This window comes from Nerophis ophidion, linkage group LG01, assembly GCF_033978795.1.
Source record: "Nerophis ophidion isolate RoL-2023_Sa linkage group LG01, RoL_Noph_v1.0, whole genome shotgun sequence".
Taxonomy (NCBI): domain Eukaryota; kingdom Metazoa; phylum Chordata; class Actinopteri; order Syngnathiformes; family Syngnathidae; genus Nerophis; species Nerophis ophidion.
Window position 1 is genome coordinate 7,871,696 of NC_084611.1, and position 27,907 is coordinate 7,899,602.

A 27,907-nucleotide genomic window follows, 5' to 3' on the forward strand; every position below is an offset into this window, starting at 1 on the left:
AACAAACCTGGACGGTTCCCTTTAAGGTAAATGCGTCCATGTGATTAGTGTTCAAAGTCAGACATTCTGGAGACCAGGAAAGCATCACTGAAGAAGACTACAGTCCCTCCTCAACTAGACCCCGTTAGGTCCGTGTAGTCTGAAGAAGGGCTAACCAAGCACTACAAGCAATGTATTGCTTACAATTCAGTAAAGTCGCAGAAACATAAAAGACATGGGGTCACGAGGGTGTAAAATGATGCTCGAGATAATTCCAATTTGTATGAAGACCTCGAATATTTTGTGAAAGAAGCAGTGAAGTTATTTTGAGGAGGCCCTGAGTTTGGCTGGGTGTGTCCACACATGGCCAACATTGTTTATTCTCCCGTGTGTGTTGTTATGTGTTTCAGTGCGTCTGCATTACGATGGAATCTTTGATCACAAACGGCACAACTAAATGGTTTTTCTCCGGTGTGCTTCATTGTGTGCTGAATAAAACCTAATCTGGACACCAAGGTTTTACCACAAACTGTACAATCAAATTTCGTTTGTCCGGTGTGTCTTTTCATGTGTTCTGTCAAGTGGCACTTTTGAGAAAAGCGTTTACCACAAACCGAACAACTAAAAGGTTTTTGTCCCGTGTGTATCATCATGTGTTGGGTCAAACTTTGCTTGGAAAAAAAACTTTTACCACACAACCGACAATCAAATTTTTTTTGTCCTGTGTGTCTATTCACGTGTTCAGTCAGGTGGGTGCTTTGAGAAAAGGTTTTACCACAAACCGAGCAACTGTAGGGTTTTTCCCCGGTGTGTGTTTTAATGTGTTCAGTCAAATTGCTCTTTTGACCAAAGCTTTTACCACAAACTGAACAACGGAACGGTTTTTGTCCAGTGTGTATTTGTACATGTTTAGTCAAATAGCACTTTTTGGTAAAGTTTTTAGCACAAGCGGAGCAATTAAATGGTTTTTCTCCTGTATGTATTCTCATGTGTTCCGTCAAATTGCTCTTTCTAGTAAAGATTTTTGCACAAATTGAGCAGCTCAAATGTTGTTTCTCGCTGTTCTTTTTAGAGCCGCCTGAGCGTTTGTTGTCAGTGCGAGTCCTCACATCACCTTCGCAGTCTGTTTCGCTGCTCAACGGTATTTCAACCTCGTCTTCGACCTCACTATCTGATAGTGGAGCTAAGAGGTTGTCTATTTGTGGTTTCTCTTCATCTTCTTCAGTCTTCACAGAGACAACGGTCAGTGGGAACTCGGTGAGATCAGCCTCCTGGGGTCCTAGAAGACACTCTCGCTCCTGAGCGATCCAGAGTTCCTCCTCTTCCTTTTTAATGTAGGGTGGCTGTGGAGTCGCCTGCTTCAAAGTGGAAATCCCCGCAAGCGGCTGATGAGCAAGTTCTTCTCGATGACAAATCAGCTGCTGAATGTCTGCAGGACACAAAAAACACAAACACACTTTAACTTAGACACGATTCATGAGATGTTTACCATGTTCTGTAAGTATGAGTAGTGTTTCATGTCCATTCAGTTACTGCTCCACCAGAATGATGGATCGATTCTTACAACATGATTTTGCTTCGACTGGGGAAAGTGAAACCAGAATGACAAGAAGTAGAAAACTTACTACAAACGAGCAATGTAAGGATGGATAAGGCATTGAATCGCAATACTTTTACGGAACCTTTCAGACACTGTTGTGGCGTCTTCTATGTTCAATGCCGTAGTTTGCTAGGGTGGGTGCACCCCAGTCAGAGACAGGAACAGATTAAATAATTGGATTAAGAGAGCTGACTCCGTCCTAGGCTGCCCACTCGACATAAGAACGCTGATCAGGTTGCAGTGATGGGCAGTAACAAGCGACATGTAGCTAAGCTACGTAGCTAAACTACATTTTCCCAGTAGCTTAGCTTGTGTTTTAACAAGTAGCTTTTCCTTCGATTTAGCTACATTTAGACCCATGTAGCTAGGTCGCTTACATCAAAGCTACAAAGAGAGAAAATGGACTGCAAATCCAGGCCTCAAAAATATGGAGGAAATCCAATGACTGGGATGAATGACTGAGCTGAGCCAGAAGGCAAAGCTCTCGGTCTACCGAGCTGTCTACATTGCTGATCCGCCTCCGCTTGGGATGGTTTCCTGCTGGCTCCGCTTTGGACTGGACTGTCGCGGCTGTGTTGGATCCATTATGGATTGAACTTTCACAGTATCATGTTAGACCCGCTCGACATCCATTGCTTTCGTCCTCTCCAAGGTTCTCATAGTCATCATTGTCACCGACGTCCCACTGGGTGTGAGTTTTCCTTGCCCTTATGTGGGCCTACCGAGGATGTCGTAGTCCAGGGGTCGGGAACCGTTTTGGCTGAGAGAGCCATGAAAGCCAAATTGTAACTGTTGCTACTAGTAATTATTATAATTTGTTTTATTTCTCTAAAAACAGAATAAATTAAGTTCATAATAGGGAATTTAAATCAAAATGTATAAAAGTTCATAAGAAGGCTTTATTTAAGTTACTATGGTTAAAAATGTCATTTCATGCCTTTTTGTTGGGTTTGTGGGCATCCGTGGTTTTTGAAGTGTCTCGATTGGTCTGTGAAGGGATATAAGGAAGCTACTTCCGGGTATGAGGAACATCTGTTTGATGCAATGAGAAGGAAGAAAGAGAGCGACTGATGGTTACAAGGACTAAAAAGTGTCAAAAGGACTTTCAGCGTTTGGGCTACAAGAGCCAGAAGATCACAATTTCCTCCTAAAAGAAGCATGCAGGCCAACGAGGTATTTGTCATTACTGTTTGTATTTTACTTCGGTAAAATGTTTGAGCCACATGAGGTGCATGTTATTTTTACGTTTGTAACGTGCTTTATTTTATCAACAGTTTTCATGGTGAATTGAAGGGAAAGGAAGCCTTCAATAAATCAGTCAAAGAAAGCCATTGTGTCTGTGCTATGTGGAGGGAGTTACACAAATATTTCAAAATGTATTTCCGTGAGAGCCATATCATATTTTTTAACACTGAATACAACTAAATGCGTGCATTTTTAAGTAAGACCAACATTTTTAGAGTATAAAAAGTCTCTTATTCTTTTTAATAACATTGTTATTCTGAAGCTAACCAATAATAAATCAAATGTCATGTCTGTTGATCATATTTTTGTTTGCCCATGTGCTGTTTGTCCTTTGGACTCTTTAAGTTCCTGTTTTTTCCCACTCCCTTGTCTGGTTTCCTTGATTACTCATTTCGTCCACCTGTCTCTGGTGGACAAAATGCCCGCTCACCTGCTTCCGAGCACTAATCAGAGGCAGTATTTAAGCTTGTCTTTGCCAGTCAGTCGCCCTGTGATCTTTTCTTGCTCTGTGCTGACTTGCTTCATGCCTTGCCATAGTTTCATGCTTCATGCCAAGTAAGTTTTGTTTGATTTATGTTCATAGTCTGTTTATGCGTTAACTTTCTTCCTTAGCCCAAGTTGTGCCTCCGCTGTGAGCGATTTTTGTTTGTATCTTTTTTTAGTTTAAATTAAGTCATGTTTTTACCTAAATGCCATGTCCCGAGTAGTCCGTCTGCCTTCCTGGGAGAACGACCATGCAGCAAGCTGCGACCCCCGCCATCGTGACATAAAATACTTCTTACCATTAATGCGACATCTTGAACAGGTGCAGTAGAAAAACGGATGGATGCATTTAAATGCATGAGAATGTTTTATGTTTTGAACGTTATTTTTAGCACTGTGAATTCCAGCGGAATTATTCATAATTATCGCGTTAAGCAATGTCAGCTAAGATTTATCCAAGAGCCAGATGCAGTCATCAAAAGAGCCACATCTGGCTCTAGAGCCATAGGTTCCCTACCCCTGTCGTAGTGGTTTGTGCAGCTCTTTGAGACACTAGTGATTTAGGGCTTTATAAGTAAACATTGATTGATTCCTACTCTGACCTATGGTCATGAAGTATGAGTCATGACCGAAAGAATAAGATCGCGGATACAAGCGACCGAAATGAGTTTCCTCAGAAGCGTGGCTGGCATCTCCTTTAGAGATAGGGTCAGAAGTTCAGTCACCCGAGAGAGACTCGGGGTAGAGCCGCTCCTTCTTCGCTTGGAAAGGAGCCAGCTTAGGTGGTTCAGACATCTCACGAGCGTCTCCCTGGGGAGGTCCTCGTTGCAAGTCCCACTGAGAGGAGACCCCGCGGCAGGCCAAGGACCAGATGGGGGGGATTCCATCTCCTCTCTGGCCTGGGAACGCTTCAAGTTGCTAATGTTGCTCTGGAGAGGGAAGTCTAGGGGTCTCTGCTGGAGCTGTTGTCCCCACGACCCGATTCCGGATAAGCGGTTGAAGATGGATGGATGGATGGGATGAATGACAACATCCATGCATACGGAAAAAATCCATGATGGTTGGTTGTAGTTTGTGTGATTTTTGATTTAGATTATTAAAGGGGAACATTATCACCAGACCTATGTAAGCGTCAATATATACCTTGATGGTGCAGAAAAAAGACCATCTATTTTTTTAACCGATTTCCAAACTCTAAATGGGTGAATTTTGGCGAATTAAACGCCTTTCTGTTAATCGCGCTGGAGGCGATGACGTCAGAATGTGACGTCGCCGAGGTAACACACCCACCATTTTCATTTTCAACACATTACAAACACCGGGTCTCAGCTCTGTTATTTTCCGTTTTTTTGACTATTTTTTGGAACCTTGGAGACATCATGCCTGGTGGGTGTGTTGTCGGAGGGTGTAACAACACTAACAGGGAGGGATTCAAGTTGCACCACTGGCCCGAAGATGCCAAAGTGTCTGCCGCCAGACCCCCATTGAATGTGCCAGAGTGTCTCCACATTTTACCGGCGATGCTAAGACAGACATGGCACAGAGATGTATGGATAACCTGCAGATGCATTTGCAACGATAAAGTCAACTAAATCACAAAGGTGAGTTTTGTTGATGTTGTTGACTTATGTGCTAATCAGACATATTTGGTTGCGGTGTGACTGCCAGCTAATCAATGCTAACATGCTATGCTAATCGATGCTAACATGCTATTTACCGGCGGTGCTAAAGCAGACATGGAACAGAGGTGTATGGATAACCTGTAGATGCATTTGCAACTATATTACGTTTCCTTCCACCCACATTTAATGCGAAACAAATACTTACCAATCGCAGGATTTAAGTTGCTCCAGTGTCAAAAGATGCGAAAGTCCTGATCGTTTGGTCCGCACATTTTACCGGCGATGCTAACGCAGCTATTCGGCCATGCTATGGCTATGAATAGTGTCAATAGCTATTCGCTCAATAGCTTCAGTTTCTTCTTCAATACTTTCATACTCCAACCATCTGTTTCAATACATGCGTAATCTGTTAAGTCACTGAAATCCGAGTTTGAATCCGAGCTAATGTCACTATATCTTGCTGTGGTATTCCCATTGTTTAGTTTAGTTTAGTTTATTAAGGATCCCCATTAGTCTACACCGCAGTGTAGACTATTCTTCCTGGGGTCCAGGCAAAAAACATCACACAACCACAGAACAAACGATTAAAATGCAGTACAACATGATCCAATAATAAATTGTCATAATACAAAAATAGCAACAACAAAGAACCAAAAAATACTAATACATGTTGTTACATAATAATTTTCATACCAAAGATAAAAATAGCAATATAAAAATAGATATACCGTATACATTTTTGCAAAAATAAAACAAAGAACCAATGGCCTAAAATATACACATTCGTGTACCAAAGACAAACAATAAGTGACGAAAAAGTATCATCCATCCATTTTCTGCTGCATATCCCATAATCAATAAAATACTCAATAGTCAATAAAAACAGTCATGACATTAGGTACAATCTAAAATAATCTCTTTACGCAATACTTCTCCTTTTAGTTTATTCTTAAAGCCCACTATGCTGGTGATTGATAGGAGATATTGTGGAAGTCTGTTCCAGTAAGTGATTGGCCGATACATTACAGTCTTTTTCAAAACATCACTTTTGGGTTTAAGACTGGTGAGAGCACCTCTTTGGGCTAGCCTGGTACCGTAGTTGTGACTGTCACTGGCAAGCAAGAGCTGAGAATACAGATATGAGGGTTTATGGTATGTATAGATGTTTTTTTAAAAATAGAAACAAACTACAAGCCAGTCTTTCATCAACTTTCATCCATGACAATTCATGATGCATGAGCTCAATGCGGGCTTCACGGTGGTAGAGGGGTTAGTGCGTCTGCCTCACAATACGAAGGTCCTGCAGTCCTGGGTTCAAATCCAGGCTCGGGATCTTTCTGTGTGGAGTTTGCATGTTCTCCCCGTGACTGCGTGGGTTCCCTCCGGGTACTCCGGCTTCCTCCCACTTCCAAAGACATGCACCTGGGGATAGGTTGATTGGCAACACTAAATGTGTGAATGTGAGTGTGAATGTTGTCTGTCTATCTGTGTTGGCCCTGCGATGAGGTGGCGACTTGTCCAGGGTGTACCCCGCCTTCCGCCCGATTGTAGCTGAGATAGGCGCCAGCGCCCCCCGTGACCCCGAACGGGAATAAGCGGCAGAAAATGGATGGATGGATGATCTCAATGCCAGTCCTAAATGAGCAATGGAGAGCTAGTCTGGCAGCTCTGTTTTGGGTAAGATGGATTTTATTTAGATCTTGTTTAGATGCATTAGAGCAGATTGCTGGGCAGTAGTCCATATGTGACAATACAAGGGATTGTATAACTTGCTTCATAGATGTGTTAGTTAAAAAATAGGCACTTCTTCTTATGATTGAAATGCTTCTGCTCATTTTTGTTGCTATGTTTTTAATGTGAGTGGCCCAAGATAGTCTTTCATCTATTGTAACTCCCAGCAACCTGGCCTCTTTAACTTCTTCAACATGAACTCCGTTCAGAGAAACATTTAATATGCGTTCCTTTCTATGAGCATGTTTCGAGCAAATAACAAGACATTTTGTTTTGGAAATATTAAGTTTCATCTTATTTTCTGTAACCCATTTTGAAATCCGCATGACCTCATCTTGTAGTAGAGTGCTCAGGTGGGTGCAATTATCTGCATGTGCATATATTGTTGTGTCATCTGCGTAAATTGCACGGCAACTATTCTTTAAAATACATGACATATCATTTACAAATATTGAGTATAATAAAGGTCCCAGGCAACTTCCCTGTGGAATACCACAATATAATGATTTAATATTTGAAAGGGTTCCATTGAACATGACACATTGCTGTCTGTTGACTAGGTAGCTTTTCATGTTTGTTTACATTGGCAGCACTGTGTGACGTCACAGGGAAATGGCCAGTGTCTTCGCAGAGAGCCACTTTAAAGCTTTATTTAGGGATATTTTGAGACCGGTAAAATTGAGAAAAAAACTTCAAAAAATACAACGAGCCACTGGGAACTGATTTTTATTGTTTTTAACCCTTTTGAAATTGTGATAATGTTCCCCTTTAAGGATCTGCGATGAGGTGGCGACTTGTCCAGGGTGTACATCGCCTTCTGCCCGATTGTAGCTGAGATAGGCGCCAGCGCCCCCTGCGACCCCAGAAGGGAATAAGCGGTAGTAAATGGATGGATGGATTATTAAGGATCCCCATTAAATTGTTGCCATAACAACCCACTAGTCTTCCTGGAGTCCACAAACTCAATACAATTACAAGTAAAAGCATATAATTCTAACTACACAATAAGGAAACAAATAAAAATCATCAAAAAGCAAACAATTTATGGTCTCAGAATATTAACTAACATATAAATATAACTAATCAATACAAAACCAAAGCAAAATAACTCATTTACAGACTCCGATTAAAAATGAGTTGTCAAGACTAGGACTATGGTGCGGATTTCCCGAGGTGCGAAGCGACTGGATTGGACATAGGCGTGAAGGTAATTACATCTTTTAATTGTAACACTCAAAAGTACTGCAAAAACAAAGGGTAGAAACAAAAACTCGCACAAAGGCAGAAATACGGACATAAAACCAAACTTGCAAACTATGGCATGAATAAAGAAAACTTACTTGGAACGAGAAAAGAGCAAGAAAAAGAGCAGCATGAATCATCAGCATGAATAAAAAGGGTGATGTCGCCAGGCTGACTGCCTGGCAACTGCAGGCTTGAATAGTGATGTGGTGATTGACAACAGGTGCATGAGTCCAAATGAATCAGGTGCGTGACATGAGGGCAGGTGAAAACTAATGGGTTGTCATGGAAACAAAGCAGAGAGTGAAAAAACAGGAACAGACAAAATCTAAAAACCAAACAGAACACAGCCAAACTAAACATGATCACCAGGACATGACATTTGTTTCCTTTTAAAAACCTGTTTATTTTCAATGCTGGTGAGAATTTGATGCAGGTTATTCCAGAGCGATACAGATCTATATATAAAAGATTTCAGCAACTCATTCTTCCTCGGACGAGGGAGTACAAAATAACCCTCACTAGACGCCCTGGTACTAGGATTATGCATAGTGCAACTGTAAACTATTTGGGCCATGAGAAAAGCAGGAGTTTTACTACTGGCTACTGATGTGAACAATATTGGAGTATTAGCTGACAACCTGGTCCATGGTGGATCTAGTGAGAGTCCAGTCCATAGGGGATTTAACATAATAGTGTGAGAGTCCAGTCCATAGTGGATCTAACATAATAGTGTGAGAGTCCAGTCCATAGTGGATCTAACATAATAGTGAGAGTCCAGTCCATAGTGGATGTAACATAATAGTGATAGTCCAGTCCATAGTGGATCTAACATAATAGTGTGAGAGTCCAGTCCATAGTGGATGTAACATAATAGTGTGAGAGTCCAGTCCATAGTGGATCTAACATAATAGTGTGAGAGTCCAGTCCATAGTGGATCTAACATAATAGTGTGAGAGTCCAGTCCATAGTGGATCTAACATAATAGTGAGAGTCCAGTCCATAGTGGATATAACATAATAGTGTGAGAGTCCAGTCCATAGTGGATGTAACATAATAGTGTGAGAGTCCAGTCCATAGTGGATCTAACACAATAGTGTGAGAGTCCAGTCCATAGTGGATCTAACATAATAGTGTGAGAGTCCAGTCCGTAGTGGATCTAACATAATAGTGAGAGTCCAGTCCATAGTGGATCTAACATAATAGCGTGAGAGTCCAGTCCATAGTGGATGTAACATAATAGTGTGAGAGTCCAGTCCATAGTGGATCTAACATAATAGTGAGAGTCCAGTCCATAGTGGATCTAACATAATAGTGTGAAAGTCCAGTCCATAGTGGATGTCACATAATAGTGTGAGAGTCCAGTCCATAGTGGATCTAACATAATAGTGAGAGTCCAGTCTATAGTGGATCTAACATAATAGTGTGAGAGTCCAGTCCATAGTGGATCTAACATAATAGTGTGAGAGTCCAGTCCATGGTGGATCTAACATAATAGTGAGAGTCCAGTCCATAGTGGATGTAACATAATAGTGAGAGTCCAGTCCATAGTGGATGTAACATAATAGTGTGAGAGTCCAGTCCATAGTGGATCTAACATAATAGTGTGAGAGTCCAGTCTATAGTGGATGTAACATAATAGTGTGAGAGTCCAGTCCATAGTGGATCTAACATGATAGTGTGAGAGTCCAGTTCATAGTGGATGTAACATGATAGTGTGAGAGTCCAGTCCATAGTGGATCTAACATAATAGTGTGAGAGTCCAGTCCATAGTGGATCTAACATAATAGTGTGAGAGTCCAGTCCATAGTGGATCTAACATAATAGTGTGAGAGTCCAGTCCATAGTGGATGTAACATAATAGTGTGAGAGTCCAGTCCATAGTGGATCTAACATAATAGTGTGAGAGTCCAGTCCGTAGTGGATCTAACATAATAGTGAGAGTCCAGTCCATAGTGGATCTAACATAATAGCGTGAGAGTCCAGTCCATAGTGGATGTAACATAATATTGAGAGTCCAGTCCATAGTGGATCTAACATAATAGTGTGAGAGTCCAGTCCATAGTGGATCTAACATAATAGTGTGAAAGTCCAGTCCATAGTGGATCTAACATAATAGTGTGAAAGTCCAGTCCATAGTGGATCTAACATAATAGTGTGAGAGTCCAGTCCATAGTGGATCTAACATAATAGTGTGAGAGTCCAGTCTATAGTGGATGTAACATAATAGTGTGAGAGTCCAGTCCATAGTGGATCTAACATAATAGTGTGAGAGTCCAGTCCATAGTGGATCTAACATAATAGTGTGAGAGTCCAGTCCATAGTGGATCTAACATAATAGTGTGAGAGTCCAGTCCATAGTGGATCTAACATAATAGTGTGAGAGTCCAGTCCATAGTGGATCTAACATAATAGTGTGAGAGTCCAGTCCATAGTTGATCTAACATAATAGTGTGAGAGTCCAGTCCATAGTGGATCTAACACAATAGTGTGAGAGTCCAGTCCATAGTGGATCTAACATAATAGTGAGAGTCCAGTCCATAGTGGATCTAACATAATAGTGTGAGAGTCCAGTCCATAGTGGATCTAACACAATAGTGTGAGAGTCCAGTCCATAGTGGATCTAACATAATAGTGTGAGAGTCCAGTCCGTAGTGGATCTAACATAATAGTGAGAGTCCAGTCCATAGTGGATCTAACATAATAGTGTGAGAGTCCAGTCCATAGTGGATCTAACATAATAGTGTGAGAGTCCAGTCCATAGTTGATCTAACATAATAGTGTGAGAGTCCAGTCCATAGTGGATCTAACATAATAGTGTGAGAGTCCAGTCCATAGTGGATCTAACACAATAGTGTGAGAGTCCAGTCCATAGTGGATCTAACATAATAGTGTGAGAGTCCAGTCCGTAGTGGATCTAACATAATAGTGAGAGTCCAGTCCATAGTGGATCTAACATAATAGTGTGAGAGTCCAGTCCGTAGTGGATCTAACATAATAGTGAGAGTCCAGTCCATAGTGGATCTAACATAATAGTGTGAGAGTCCAGTCCATAGTTGATCTAACATAATAGTGTGAGAGTCCAGTCCATAGTTGATCTAACATAATAGTGTGAGAGTCCAGTCCATAGTTGATCTAACATAATAGTGTGAGAGTCCAGTCCATAGTGGATCTAACATAATAGTGTGAGAGTCCAGTGTTAGCCAGGAAAAAGAAGCATGCATTTGGTTAACATTAGTTCTTAGTGAACAAACCAGAAAGCAGCCGTGCTGCCCTATTCTGGAGCTTACTGATCAACTGTATGATGAGTCACTATTGGCTATGGTTAGGGCGTAACATTTCGGACTGGCCAATCAGAGGCAAGATAAGGCGGGTAAGCAAAACCCTAACAGACAAGCACTCATGTCACATGACGACGGGGAAGACTTAGACAGAGGGACTTGAAAATGGCAGAAGAATTCTCTCTCGCTCGTTACATTCTTCCTTTAGTCAAGAAGACAACGTCCAAGAAACCCACAATAACGTGTGTCCTTACACATATTTAGAGCTGCCTAGGGAGGCCAAACTGTCTCCTACATCTTTGATCTCATCCAGGTCAGAAGAATGTTGTGTCTGATAACACAATCTATCAATCAATCAATGTTTCTTTATATAGCCCTAAATCACAAGTGTCTCAAAGGGCTGCACAAGCCACAACGACATCCTCGGTTCAGATCCCACATCAGGTTAGGGCTGGGCGATATTGCCTTTTTTCAATATCGCAATATTTTTAGGTCATATCGCGATATACGATATATACTAGGGATGCACCGAAATGAAAATTTGTGGCCGAAGTCTAAGCCGAATAAAATTTAAACGCTTGGCCGAAGGCCGAATACCGAATACCGAATAATGAATGCAGTTTTTCACAATTTTTTTAATATTGCATAAATAGCCTAGAATAAATATTTAGACATGTTTTTCGAATAAAGTAATTTTTTTTATTGAATATTGACATTTTTTTTATATTCCAGTAGCCTTTGCTTTTCAAAAAAAGCACAAAGTTTTTCATTTATATTAGGCCTTCAAACAAAACATGCATTCCAAAAAAAAAAATAAAGTGCATTAAAGTGGATAAACCCACAACAAATGAATTATTGTCCTTTTGGCAAAAGTCTGCTTAGCCACAGTAGATATGTTAATAATGTAAACAGAAGGCTCAAGTAAATCTCAATTAAGTGTGTGCTTGTAACCTCATACACTTATACAGGTAGCCTACACAACAGGCTAATAATGTAAACAGAGGCCCCACTAAATCTCAATAAGTGTGTGCTTGTAACCTCATACACTTATACAGGTACACAACATATCCCAACGTCACCGCGTCACCGCGTCAAAAAATTGCGTCACACGCCACTATTCGGCCTTGTTTTTAACTCATTCCACCGAAAGCCGAATGTGGCTTTTTTTGCCATATTCGGCCGAATATATTCGGTTACCGATTAATCGGTGCATCCCTAATATATACTACGATATTTTGCCTTGGCCTTGAATGAACACCTGATGCATATAATCACAGCAGTATGATGATTAAAACATTCTTCTTCATTCTGCATTCATATATGCTACTTTTAAACTATCATGCAGAGAGGGAAATCACAACTAAGTCAATTAACCAAAAGTGTATTTATTAAAGTTATTAAGCAATGGCACAAACATTCAAGTCATTTCCAAAACATGAATTGCAAGATTGTCAGAGACATTTTAAAGGGGAATATTATCGCAATTTCAGAAGGGTTAAAACCAATTTAAAAAATCAGTTCCCAGTGGCTTATTTTATTTTTCGAAGCTTTTTTCAAAATTTTACCCATTGTGGAATATCCCGAAAAAAGGCTTTAAAGTGCCTGATTTTCGCTTTCTGTGAAGCCGCCGTCCATTTTCCTGTGATATACATGCTATACAGGCGGATAGCACAGCAAGATATAGCGACATTAGCTCGGATTCAGACTCGGATTCCAGCAATTCAAGCGATTCAACAGATTACGCATGTATTGAAACGGATGGTTGGAGTATGGAGGCAGATAGCGAAAACGAAATTGAAGAAGAAACTTAAGCTATTGAGCTAATAACTATTGATGCTATTCAGCCATGTCTGCCTTAGCATCGCCGGTAAAATGTGCGGACCAAACGATCGGGACTTTCGCATCTTGTGACACTGGAAAAACTTAAATCCGTGGATTGGTAAGTGTTTGTTTGGCACTAAATGTGGGGGGAGGGAAATGCTGGGTGCAAATATAGCTACAAATATACATACAGCTAGCAAAATAGCATGTTAGCATTGATTAGCTGGCAGTCATGCCGCGACCAACTATGTCTGATTAGCACATAAGTCAATAACATCAACAAAACTCACCTTTGTGATTTCGTTGACTTTATCGTTGGAAATGCATCTGCAGGTTATCCATATATCTCTTTGCCATGTCTGCCTTAGCATTTCCGGTAAAATGTGCAGACTAAACGATCGGGACTTTCGCATCTTGTGACACTGGAGCAACTTAAATCCGCCGATTGATAAGTGTTTGTTTGGCACTAAATGTGGGTGGAGGGAAATGCTGGGTGCAAATATAGCTACAAATGTACATACAGCTAGCAAAATAGCATGTTAGCAATGATTAGCTGGCAGTTATGCCGCGACCAAATATGTCTGATTAGCACATAAGTCAATAACATCAACAAAACTCACCTTAGTGATTTCGTTGACTTCATCGTTGGAAATGCATCTGCAGGTTATCCATACATCTCTGTGCCATGTCTGCCTTAGCCCATCCATCCATCCATTTCCTACCGCTTATTCCCTTTTGGGGTCGCGGGGGGCGCTGGCGCCTATCTCAGCTACAATCGGGCGGAAGGCGGGGTACACCCTGGACAAGTCGCCACCTCATCGCAGGGCCAACACAGATAGACAGACAACATTCACACTCACATTCAAACACTAGGGCCAATTTTAGTGTTGCCAATCCACCTATCCCCAGGTGCATGTCTTTGGAAGTGGGAGGAAGCCGGAGTACCCGGAGGGAACCCACGCATTCACGGGGAGAACATGCAAACTCCACACAGAAAGATCCCGAGCCTGGATTTGAACCCAGAACTGCAGGAGCTTCGTATTGTGAGGCAGACGCACTAACCCCTCTGCCACCGTGAAACCTGTCTGCCTTAGCATCGCCGGTAAAATGTGCAGACCAAACGATCGGGACTTTCGCATCTTGGGACAATGGAGCAACTTAAATCCGCCGATTGGTAAGTGTTTGTTTGGCATTAAATGTGGGTGGAGAGAATAGCTACAAATGTACATACAGCTAGCTTAAATAGCATGTCAGCATCGATTATGCTGATTAGCATTCCGTGCTAATCGATGGACATTCTACGTAAATCAACTTGAATCCCTCCCTGTTAGTGTTGTTACACCCTCCGACAACACACCGACGAGGCATGATGTCTCCAAGGTACAGAAAACAGTCGAAAAAACGTTATAACAGAGGTGATATGACTCGATGTTTATAATGTGTTTGAGAAAATGGCGGTTGACTACCTAGGTGATGTCACAACGTGACGTCATCGCTCCGAGAGCAAATAATAGAAAGGCGTTTAATTTGCCAAAATTCACCCATTTAGAGTTCGGAAATCGATTAAAAAAATATATGGTCTTTTTTCTGCAACATCAAGGTATATATTGACGCTTACATAGATCTGGTGATAATGTTCCCCTATAAGTGTCAAATAAAAATGAGCTGCATAATAGGAAATCAAATAGTATTCGTCCTTCACTATGTTATGAAATTCTATTCATTCTCTAGCGAGTGACTCTTCAAATGATGCTACATATTAGCAGTAATGCTTCTTTTTATAGCGACGCTTTTGCCCCACACTTGACAAATTACGGTTGTCTGTTCGACATATTCCCACTTGAAGCCGAACCACCGCCAGACGATGGAAACCCTGCTGTTTTTATTGGGAATTGAGTCTTCCTCCATTTGTTACCAGATCCGCACCTTCTTTCTCTCGTACGGCTAAGTTAGCAGCTAACGTAGCCCAGTCTGCTACCTCTCTGCTCTGCGAGGGCGTATACGTATGTGACGTATGAGGTGACAGTATGTGACGTCTGTAAGAATGTGCGCCTGCTTTTCTGTGAGAAGGAAAGACAGGAAAGAGTAAGAAAAGCCTGAAGTTTAAAGGGGAACATTATCAGCAGACCTATGTAAGCGTCAATATATACCTTGATGGTGCAGAAAAAAGACCATCTATTTTTTTAACCGATTTCCGAACTCTAAATGGGTGAATTTTGGCGAATTAAAAACGCCTTTCTGTTTATCGCGCTGGAGGCGATGACGTCAGAATGTGACGTCGCCGAGGTAACACACCCGCCATTTTCATTTTCAACACATTACAAACACCGGGTCTCAGCTCTGTTATTTTCCGTTTTTTTGACTATTTTTTGGAACCTTGGAGCCATTATGCCTCGTCGGTGTGTTGTCAGAGGGTGTAAAAACACTAACAGGGAGGGATTCAAGTTGCACCACTGGCCCGAAGATGCCAAAGTGTCTTCCGCCAGACCCCCATTGAATGTACCAAAGTGACTCCACATTTTACCGGCGATGCTAAGGCAGACATGGCACAGAGATGTATGGATAACCTGCAGATGCATTTGCAGCGATAGTCAACAAAATCACAAAGGTGAGTTTTGTTGATGTTGACTGCCAGCTAATCGATGCTAACATGCTACGCTAATCGATGCTAACATGCTATTTACCGGCGGTGCTAAAGCAGACATGGCACAGAGATGTATGGATAACCTGCAGATCCATTTGCAACTATATTACGTTTCCTTCCACCCACATTTAATGCGAAAAAAAACACTTACCAATCGACGGATTTAAGTTGCTCCCGTGTCAAAAGATGCAAAAGTCCTGATCGTTTGGTCCGCACATTTTACCGGCGATGCTAACACAGCTATTTCGGCCATGCTATGGCTATAAATAGCGTCAATAGCTCAATAGCTTCAGTTTCTTTTTCAATATTTTCATACTCCAACCATCTGTTTCAATACATGCGTAATCTGTTAAATCGCTTAAGTCGCTGAAATCCGAGTTTGAATCCGAGCTAATGTCACTATATCTTGCTGTGGTATTCCCATTGTTTGTTTACATTGGCAGCACTGTGTGACGTCACAGGGAAATGGCCAGTGTCTTCGCAGAGAGCGAAAATAAGGCACTTTAAAGTTTTATTTAGGGATATTCCGAGACCGGTAAAATTTTGAAAAAAACTTCAAAAAATACAACAAGCCACTGGGAACTGATTTTTATTGTTTTTAACCCTTTTGAAATTGTGATAATGTTCCACTTTAATGCCCGCAGCTAAAAGCAACTGCGTGAGAACGTATACTCGAATATTACGATCAAGTCATTTTCTACAGTTTTGATCAAAATTATTCAACCCCCACACAATTTCGGTGTTTTCGCAAGTTGGACATTTATATATTATATATGTCTCCGTTATCCATAAGTTTATCTATAACCCATAAAGCAGGCAGGCACGGAGCTATTTCTCAGCGTGTGTTTATTCCAGCCAGCACGTTAACACACTGACACACAACATCCGGATTCTCATCGCGCATTGCTTCAAAACTACGGCAAGTAGTAATGTCCAAAAACATAACAGAGACGAAAGCAGAAGAACGAAGAAATACACTTGAAAGTTCCAAAATGATTCGGAAAAAAAATTTTAGTTCATCCAGGACAGCTCGAAGGGGAAGGGGTATGCTGCCTGGAAATTTTGTAAATCAGACTTCTCCATTGAACACGGTGGTCGAACGGATATACTCATTCATGAACTGATTATAAATATATAGATATAAGAAAGGAGCCTGATGAGGTGGTTCGGGCTTTTGGTCAGGATGCATCCCAAACAGCTCCCTAGGGAGGTGTTTAGGGCACGTCCAACCGGTAGGAGGCCACGGGGAAGACCCAGGACACGTTGGGAAGACTATGTCTCCCGGCTGGCCTGGGAACGCCTCGGGATCCCCCGGGAGAAGCTGGACGAAGTGGCTGGGGCATACTTGCCAACCTTGAGACCTCCGAACTCGGGAGATGGGGGGGCAGGGGGGAAAAAGTCTGATCTACAAAATTTGCAGGCAGCATACCCCTTCCCCTTCAAGCTGTCCTGGATGAACTGAAATTATTTTTTCCAATCATTTTGGAAACTTGCAAGCATATTTCTTCTTCTTCCTCATTGTCGCCGTGTCTCTTCTTCTTTGTCTCTGTTATGTTTTCGGACATTACTACTTGCCGTAGTTTTGAAGCAATGCATGATGGGAATCCGGATGTTGTGTGTCAGGGTATTAAAGGGGAACATTATCAGCAGACCTATGTAAGCGTCAATATATACCTTGATGGTGCAGAAAAAAGACCATCTATTTTTTTAACCGATTTCCGAACTCTAAATGGGTGAATTTTGGCGAATTAAACGCCTTTCTGTTTATCGGTCTTTTAGCGATGACGTCAGAATGTGACGTCGCCGAGGTAACACACCCACCATTTTCATTTTCAACACATTACAAACACCGGGTCTCAGCTCTGTTATTTTGCGTTTTTTTGACTATTTTTTGGAACCTTGGAGACATCATGCCTCGTCGGTGTGTTGTCGGAGGGTGTAACAACACTAACAAGGAGGGATTCAAGTTGCACCACTGGCCCGAAGATGCCAAAGTGTCTGCCACCAGACCCCCATTGAATGTGCCAGAGTGTCTCCACATTTGACCGGCGATGCTAAGGCAGACATGGCACAGAGATGTATGGATAACCTGCAGATGCATTTGCAACGATAGTCAACGAAATCACTAAGGTGAGTTTTGTTGATGTTGACTGCCAGCTAATCGATGCTAATATGCTATGCTAATCGATGCTAACATGCTATTTACCGGCGGTGCTAAAGCAGACATGGCACAGAGATGTATGGATAACCTGTAGATGCATTTGCAACTATATTACGTTTCCTTCCACCCACATTTAATGCGAAAAAAAAACACTTACCAATCGACGGATTTAAGTTGCTCCAGTGTCAAAAGATGCGAAAGTCCTGATCGTTTTGTCCACACATTTTACCGGCGATGCTAACGCAGCTATTCAGCCATGCTATGGCTATGAATAGCGTCAATAGCTATTCGCTCAATAGCTTCAGTTTCTTCTTCAATACTTTCATACTCCAACCATCTGTTTCAATACATGCGTAATCTGTTGAATCGCTTAAGTCGCTGAAATCCGAGTTTGAATCCGAGCTAATGTCACTATATCTTGCTGTGGTATTCCCATTGTTTGTTTACATTGGCAGCACTGTGTGACGTCACAGGGAAATGGCCAGTGTCTTCGCAGGGACCCAAAAATAAGGATAAATAAATGATAAATGGGTTGTACTTGTATAGCGCTTTTCTACCTTCAAGGTACTCAAAGCGCTTTGACACTACTTCCACATTTACCCATTCACACACACATTCACACACTGATGGAGGGAGCTGCCATGCAAGGCGCCAACCAGCACCCATCAGGAGCAAGGGTGAAGTGTCTTGCTCAGGACACAACGGACGTGACGAGGTTGGTTCTAGGTGGGATTTGAACCAGTGACCCTCGGGTTGCGCACGGCCACTCTCCCACTGCGCCACGCCGTCCCTTTAAAGCACTTTTAAAGCACTTTTTTTTAAGGCACTTTGAAGCTTTATTTAGGGATATTTCAAGACCAGTAAAATTTTGAAAAAAAAAATAAAAAATACAACAAGCCACTGGGAACTGATTTATATTGTTTTTAACCCTTTTGAAATTGTGATAATGTTCCCCTTTAAAGTTATTAGCGCTTGCTTACTATAACCGCATGCCTTGAATAGGCGCAGGAGTGAGAAGAGGTTTTAAATTAATTAGCAAGGAAATACGGTAGCCTCCTTTTTAGGTGAGAGAGGACGCTAAAGGCAGTTCCTTTTAGGCAAGCCCCCAGTAGTGTTGTCTGGGTGGAAATTCAGGAGAATGGTTGACCCAGGGGAGATTATCGGGAGGGGCACTGAAATTTGGGAGTCTCGGGAGGGTTGGCAAGTATGGGCTGGGGAGAAAAAAGTCTGGGCTTCCCTACTTTGGCTACTGCCCCCGCGACCCGACCTCAGATAAGTGGAAGAAGATGGATGGATGGATGGATGGTCAGGGGAGGTGCCAGCAACGAGACTAAGCGAGAGTGGACGTGGGAGTGTCAGAAACCTGAGGTTTCGACAGACAACACCCCGACAAGCAGGACAACAAAAAGGAACCTGCGATCGAGTGCGAGTTTCCTCGCCTGCTTCAGAAAAGTCATTAGAACCAAATACATTCGGGAGGCCTTCGCTGTACAAAAGGGGAAGATCGGAACATTCCCGAACACAACCATGGCGCAGATCTTTGTTTACATTGTTCAACAGTCAGCTAATTTCCTCATCAACGCTCGTGTCGGGGCTTGAAAAAGCCTCAAACTCGCTCACCTTCATCCGCACTTTTCGTCTTTTTCTCCGTTGGCGATTCTCGTTCATGTTCTCTTTTACCGGACGTCGCCATCTTAGCATAGCAGTAGTCGTCCACCGCGTCTCCAAGCTTCACTTCAGGTAAAACTCCATCGCTCCAAACTCAACTTCTGTATCGCGGGCTTTAGAAAAAACAAACCTTAGAGGTGCCAATTGCCGTATTTGTAGTTATATCGCAAGTTTGTTTTTTAGGTCACAGCAGCTCAGTCCGCCATCTTGTCTTTCTCCAGAGGGGTTCACTCTGTTGCTTGTCTTCCGTCACGTGACTTCTTCCCGGAAGTAAAACACGGTGGTGGCAGACCGCACCAAGATGGCGGATATCCAGCAAAATAGTCTTAGAGGCCTACTGAAAGTCACTACTACCGACCACGCAGTCTGATAGATTATACATCAATGATGAAATATTAATATACGGCCTTTTTAGTTTACTAAATTGCAATTTTAAATTTCCTGCGGAGTTTCTTGTTGAAAACGTTGCGGAATGATGACGTGTGTTTGTGACGTTATTGGTTGGAGCGGACATTCTAGCCCAGCACCACTTACGGATAAAAGTCATCTCTTTTCATCGCATAATTACACAGTAATTTGGACATCTGTGTTGCTGAATCTTTTGCAATTTGTTCATTCAATAATGGAGACTATAAATAATAATGCTGTTGGAGGAAAGCGGTGTATTGCAGCTGCCTTTAGCACCGAGACACAGCCGGTGTTTTGTTTGTTTGTTGTGAAGCTTTAACACAGAGCGGTCAAGCGAACATGTTTCTCTACGTCAACCAGCATTTTTTTGGATGGGAAAATTGTGATATATATATATCTTACCGGAGACATCAGTGGATTATGCGTCCTCCTGCAGTAGCTGTCAAAAAAGGCAGCTGTGAGCTTGGCTCCTCGGCTTCTCTCTGAGACACTGGCGTGTTCACCGCAGCTATTCGACTTTGAGGTATGTCTTTACAATCTCACTAAAATACTAGTAAAACAATAAGTAGATAAGGGATCTTCCAGAATTATCCTAGTAAATGTGTCTAATTATATCTGAAACGCTCACACTGCCGCCGCCCGGAGCCGTCACTTTTTATTATTTTTTTCATTTTTTTTTCTAGTCCTTCACTATCAATATTGTCATCCGCGGTTCATTCATCCTCGCTCAAATTAATGGGGAAATTGTCGCTTTCTCGGTCCGAATTGCTCTTACTGCTGGTGGCTCACATTATAAACAATGTGAGGATGTGAGGAGCCCTCACACCGGTGACGTCACGCACACATACTTCCGGTAAAGGCAAGGCTTTTTTATCAGCGGCCAAAAGTTGTGAACTTTAGCGTCGATGTTCTCTACTAAATCATTTGAGCAAAAATATGGCAATATCGCGAAATGATCAAATATGACACATAGAATGGACCTTTAAAGGCCTACTGAAACGAGATTTTGCTATTTAAACGGGCTTGATCATTTCGCGATATTGCCATATTTTTGCTGAAAGGATTTAGTAGAGAACATCCACGATAAAGTTTGCAACTTTTGGTCGCTAATAAAAAAGCCTTGCCTGTACCGGAAGTATCAGAAGATGTGCGCGTGACGTCACGGGTTGTAGAGCTCCTCACATCGGTTTAGCGGTTGTTGGTAGAGTGGCCGTGCCAGCAACTTGAGGGTTGCAGGTTCGATTCCCGCTTCCGCCATCCTAGTTACTGCCATTGTGTCCTTGGGCAAGACACTTTACCCACCTGCTCCCAGTGCCACCCACACTGGTTTGAATGTAATTTAGATATTGGGTTTTACTATGTAAAAGCGCTTTGAGTCACTAGAGAAAAAGCGCTATATAAATATAATTCACTTCACTTCACACATCCTCACATTGTTTACAATCATAGCCACCAGCAGCTAGAGCGATTCGGACCGAGAAAGCGACGATTTCCCCATTAATTGGAGCGAGGATGAAAGATTCGTGGATGAGGATAGTGAGAGTGAAGGACTAGAAGAAAAGAAAAAAAAGACAAGGGCAGGAGCGATTCAGATGTTATTAGACACATTTACTAGAATAATTCTGGACAATCACTTATCTGCTTATTGTGTTACTTGTGCTGAAATGAGATTATATAGTCATACCTGAAAGTGGGAGGGGTGTGGTGACCGCCAGTGTCTCTGAGGGAAGCAATGGATGTTTTGGCAAACTCTACAGAAGGCCAAAGCCTTCACCCACACAGAAGGCCTCATGTCCAAATATGAGTTTGGCTCCCATTTCCCCCAGAGGACACACATGGAATTACAGACACAAAATCCCAACAGCTGAAGACCATCACTAATCAGGAAGGCTCTCACCTGAAGCAAGGGTCACTATATGTACTTTTGGTAACACTTTTACTTTAAAAATGGTTTTATTGTAATTTGTTCGTATTGGTTTCTAATTGCTTTTGTATTTGTCAACTTTTTCCGAAGGGTTTTCACCTTACAGTCATTCAATGAAAAAAAAGAGACAATCAAGTCCAAAATAAAAGTAGAAACAAAGATTTGTCTCATCATTGGATTGAAAAAAAGGGGTGAAGTCCCTCGTCAAAATATCAAAACCCTTTTCAAGTTAGGGGAGAACACAAACAAACAAACAAACATAACTTGACAATGAAGGAGCCAAGAAAATCACAGCTGCATCTTTTCTCACCCAAACCTGCCGGTTGACATGTGATGGAGAACCATGTTCGCTTGACCACTTTGTTCCATGTTGAAGGAGAACATTATCAGCAGACCTATGCAAGCGTCAATATATACCTTGATGGTGCAGAAAAAAGACCATTTATTTTTTTAACCGATTTCCGAACTCTAAATGGGTGAATTTTGGCGAATTAAACGCCTTTCTGTTTATCGCGCTGGAGGCGATGACGTCAGAATGTGACGTCGCCGAGGTAACACACCCACCATTTTCATTTTCAACACATTACAAACACCGGGTCTCAGCTCTGTTATTTTCCGTTTTTTTGACAATTTTTTGGAACCTTGGAGACATCATGCCTCAACGGTGTGTTGTCGGAGGGTGTAACTGTGATGGCTCTTCTTCGGCATGGTAATGCCAGCGTTGTTTTCCCAAGGATGCGTCGAAGCGATGAACACAACAAGATAAGTTAAAGGGTATTTATTAAATAATAAAAGGCTATGAACAAAAACACTGGTGTAAAGAGAAAAGGTAAACAAAAGACGCTAGCGTGAAAGCTAGGATAAAACACAAGGAAAACTAAAACTTGGTACGAGGACACAAAAGAGTAAACAAAAACATTCAGCATGAAAGCTGGAAAATAAAGTGGCTTAGCGTGAGAGCTAGCGAGAAAATACATACATGGAATGATGAGAGTCGTCACTGTTACGCGTGGGCAAATTAGGATCCGAGAATGAGTAAACAGAAAAGGTGAGCTTAAATAGGAGGGTGAAAATTAGTAGCAGGTGTGCGGGGCGAGACTAACAGGTGGACCGATGTGTAACCACAGTGATGGACAAAAACAGGAAATAAACGGGTCAGACTGAGAATGAAAAAACAAACGTGAAGATCTGAGCAGCAGATCGCAACAGTAACAACACTAACAGGGAGGGATTCAAGTTGCACCACTGGCCCCAAGATGCCAAAGTGTCTGCGCCCAGACCGTCATTGAGTGTCTCCACATTTTACCGGCGATGACAGACATGGCACAGAGATGTATGGATAACCTGCAGATGCGTTTGCAATGAGTCAACGAAATCACAAAAGTGAGTTTTGTTGATGTTGACTGCCAGCTAATCGATGCTAACATGCTACGCTAATCGATGCTAACATGCTATTTACCGGCGGTGCTAAAGCAGACATGGCACAGAGATGTATGGATAACCTGTAGATGCATTTGCAACTATATTACGTTTCCTCCCACCCACATTTAATGCGAAAAAAACACTTTTATTTAAGTTGCTCCAGTGTCACAAGATGCGAAAGTCCTGATCGTTTGGTCCGCACATTTTACCGGCGATGCTAACGCAGCTATTCGGCCATGCTATGGCTATGAATAGCGTCAATAGCTATTCGCTCAATAGCTTCAGTTTCTTCATCAATATTTTCATACTCCAACCATCTGTTTCAATACATGCGTAATCTGTTGAATCGCTTAAGTGGCTGAAATCCGAGTTTGAATCCGAGCTAATGTCGCTATATCTTGCTGTGGTATTCCCATTGTTTGTTTACATTGGCAGCACTGTGTGACGTCACAGGGAAATGGCCAGTGTCTTCGCAGAGAGCGAAAATAAGGCACTTTAAAGCTTTATTTAGAGATATTCCGAGACCGGTAAAATTTTGAAAAAAATACAACAAGCCACTGGGAACTGATTTTTATTGTTTTTAACCCTTTTGAAATTGTGATAATGTTCCCCTTTAAAGCTTCACAACAAACAAAGAAACACCGGCTGTGTTTGTGTTGCTACAGCCGGCTGCAATACACCGCTTTCCACCAACATCTTTTTTATTTGTAGTCTCCATTATTAATTGAACAAATTGCAAAACATTCAGCAACATAGATGTCCAGAATATTGTGTAATTATGCGATAAAAACAGACTACTTTTAACCGTGATCGGTGCTGGGAGAGCATGTCGGCTACCACCGGTGACGTCACGCGCACGCCTCATCATACGCGTCATGATTCTGCGACGTTTTCAACGGGATACCTCGAGGGAAATTTAAAATTGCAAATTAGTAAACTAAAGCGGCCGTATTGGCATGTGTTGCAATGTTAATATTTCATCATTGATATATAAACTATCAGACTGCGTGGTCGCTAGTAGTGGCTTTCAGTAGGCCTTTCAATTTTCCTGCAAAAAGCAGATACGAGCAAAAATGCACACTATGCAATTTAATAAATTTCTATACTTTATCAAAAACAGATTTGTTGATTGATATAATTGATTGATTGATACTTTTATTAGTAGATTGCACAGTACAGTACATATTCCGTACAATTGACCACTAAATGGTAACACCCCAATAAGTTTTTTAACTTGTTTAAACTCACCACATTAATCATCCATCCATCCATTTCCTACCGCTTGTCCCTTTTGGGTCCGCGGGGGGTCGCTGGAGCCTATCTCAGCTGCATTCGGGCGGAAGGCGGATTACACCCTGGACAAGTCGCAGCCTCATCGCAGGGCCGACACTGATAGACAGACAACATTCACACTTACATTCACAAACTAGGGACCATTTAGTGTTGCCAATCGGAGGGAACCCGCGCAGTCAGAGGGAGAACCTACTCGGTGGCTCTAGTGGTTAGAGTGTCCGCCCTGTGATCGATAGGTTGTGAGTTCAAACCCCGGCCGAGTCACACCAAAGACTATAACAGGGGTTTCAAACTCAAATACAGAGTGGGCCAAAATTTAAAACTGAACAAAGCCGCGGGCCAAGGTTGAACAAATTAACCTTTTAATAGGGACCCAAACAATTTTTGCAATGAATATTGAACAAGAAAGGCTTAAATAGGGCAGCACGGTGGTACAGGGGTTACTGCGTCTGCCTCACAATACGAAGGTCCTGAATAATCCTGGGTTCAATCCCGGGCTCGGGATCTTTCTGTGTGGAGTTTGCATGTTCTCCCCGTGACTGCGTGGGTTCCCTCCGGGTACTCGGGCTTCCTCCCATGGAACAGGCAGAGCTTATATAACGTAATAATAGTGCAAAATCAACTTTCAAAAAACAAACAAAAAAACATCAATGGTATATTAAATAAAATGTAATTGAAAAAAATTAATGCCTCTTTTCTATTTGCAGCCTTCTGAGGTAAATATCAAGATTAACTTTTTCCACAGGCTAACAAATTCGAAAATAAAATAAAAATGAGGTGGGCGGGGTTTGGTGGTAGCGGGGGGGGGGTGTATATTGTAGCTCCGGTAGAGTTAGTGCAGCAAGGGGTTCTGGGTATTTGTTCTGTTTATCAATCAATCAATGTTTATTTATATAGCCCCAAATCACAAATGTCTCAAAGGACTGCACAAACCATTACGACTACAACATCCTCGGAAGAACCCACAAAAGGGCAAGGAAAACTCACACCCAGTGGGCAGGGAGAATTCACATCCAGTGGGACGCCAGTGACAATGCTGACTATGAGAAACCTTGGAGAGGACCTCAGATGTGGGCAACCCCCCCAATCTAGGGGACCGAAAGCAATGGATGTCGAGCGGGTCTAACATGATACTGTGAAAGTTCAATCCATAGTGGCTCCAAGACAGCCGCGAGAGTTCAGTTCAAAGCGGATCCAAGACAGCAGCGAGAGTCCCGTCCACAGGAAACCATCTCAAGCGGAGGCGGATCAGCAGCGTAGAGATGTCCCCAACCGATACACAGGCGAGCGGTCCATCCTGGGTCCCGACGAGCGGTCCATCCTGGGTCTCGACTCTGGACAGCCAGTACTTCATCCATGGTCATCGGACCAGACCCCCTCCACAAGGGAGAGTGGGACATAGGAGAAAAAAGAAAAGACGCGGCAGATCAACTGGTCTAAAAAGGAGGTCTATTTAAAGGCTAGAGTATACAGATGAGTTTTAAGGTGAGACTTAAATGCTTCTACTGAGGTAGCATCTCGAACTGTTACCGGGAGGGCATTCCAGAGTTCTGGAGCCCGAACGGAAAACGCTCTATAGCCCGCAGACTTTTTTTGGGCTCGCACCGTAACACAACATTTAAGTTGTGTTACAGTGCGAGTGTTCTCCTGAAATGTGTTTTGTCATTCTTGTTTGGTGTGAGTTCACAGTGTGGCGCATACTTGTAACAGTGTTAAAGTTTTTTATACGGCCACCCTCAGCGTGACCTGTATGGCCGTTGACCAAGTATGTGTGTGTGAAAGCCGCATATATTATGTGACTTGGCCAGCACGCTGTTTATATGGAGGAAAAGAGGATGTGACGACATGTTGTAGAAGACGCTAAAGGCAGTGCCTTTAAGGCACACTCCAAATATTGTTGTCCGGGTGGAAATCGGGAGAATGGTTGCACAAGGGAGATTTTCGGGAAGGGCACTAAACTTCGGGAGTCTCCCAGGAAAATCGGGAGGGTTAACAAGTATGAGTATTAGCGGTGAATGTGGTGTTTCCAGCGGGCCAGCTCTAATGTTAATTGGAAATTGCCTTAAGGGCCAAATGAAATTAAACGGCGGGCCAGAGTTTGACACCCATGGACTATAATAATGGGACCCATTTCCTCCCTGCTTGGCACTCAGCATCAAGGGTTAAATCACCATAAATGATTCCCGGGCGTGGCACCGCTGCTGCCCACTGCTCCCCTCACCTCCCAGGGGGTGAACGAGGGGATGGGTTAAATGCAGAGGATAAATTTCACCACACCTAGTGTGTGTGTGACAATCATTGGTACTTTAACTTTACTTTAAACCCCACACAGAAAGATCGAACCCAGGACCTTCGTATTGCCTTTAAATAGACTCCCTTTTTAGACCAGTTGATCTGCCGTTTCTTTTCTTTTTCTCCTATGTCCCACTCTCCCTTGTGGAGGGGGTCCGGTCCGATCCGGTGGCCATGTACTGCTTGCCTGTGTATCGGCTGGGGACATCTCTGCGCTGCTGATCCGCCTCCGCTTGGGATGGTTTCCTGCTGGCTCCGCTGTGAACGGGACTCTCGCTGCTGTGTTGGATCCGCTTTGGACTGGACTCTCGCGACTGTGTTGGATCCATTATGGATTGAACTTTCACAGTATCATGTTAGACCCGCTCGACATCCATTGCTTTCCTCCTCTCCAAGGTTCTCATAGTCATCATTGTCACCGACGTCCCACTGGGTGTGAGTTTTCCTTGCCCTTATGTGGGCCTACCGAGGATGTGGTAGTGGTTTGTGCAGCCCTTTGAGACACTAGTGATTTAGGGCTATATAAGTAAACATTGATTGATTGATTGATTGTGAAGCAGACGCACTAACCGGGGCTCATTGTGGCGACCCATCAGCGTTCCTGTTCTGTAACCCTGTGCACTGTTTGTTTGTCTATCTTCAACGGGTTTGTGCTGAAAACAAATTTTCGTTGTACTTGTGCAATGACAATAAAGACCTACCTACCTTCCTACCTCACCCCTGGTCCACCTTGCTGCTGTGACTCAGATTACAGACACACACATTGCGATACAGACAAACACATTTCTACATCCATCCACCCATTAATAATAATTAAATGAATACTGCGGCATCTTCAGTAATGCGGACGCTGTATCGATCCGTTGTGGTGAAGAAGGAGCTGAGCCGGAAGTCAAAGCTCTTAATTTACCGGTCGATCTACGTTCCCATCCTCACCTATGGTCATGAGCTTTGGGTCATGACCAAAAGGACAAGATCACGGGTACAAGCGGACGAAAATCAGTTTCGTTCGCCGGGTGGCGGGTCTCTCCCTTAGAGATAGGCTGAGAAGCGCTTTCATCCGGGAGAAACTCAAAGTAAAGCCGCTGCTC

The 27,907-nt window shown here is 42.6% G+C and overlaps 1 protein-coding gene across 1 annotated transcript in view; it reads right to left on the reverse strand.

Moving 5' to 3' along the window:
* The window catches only part of LOC133555444 (gastrula zinc finger protein XlCGF8.2DB-like), a 20,557-nt gene extending 821 nt beyond the window's left edge, over positions 1 to 19,736 (reverse strand). The window contains exons 1-2 of the mRNA XM_061904960.1: positions 19,430 to 19,736; positions 1 to 1,408 (exon numbers count right to left, since the gene is read on the reverse strand). The exon at positions 1 to 1,408 is cut by the window's left edge and continues 821 nt beyond it. Coding sequence (XP_061760944.1) covers positions 357 to 1,408; positions 19,430 to 19,502 — 1,125 coding nt within the window. The 5' untranslated portion in view covers positions 19,503 to 19,736 and the 3' untranslated portion in view covers positions 1 to 356. The remainder of the gene's footprint in view (positions 1,409 to 19,429) is intronic.
* Positions 19,737 to 27,907: the final 8,171 nt, after the last annotated feature.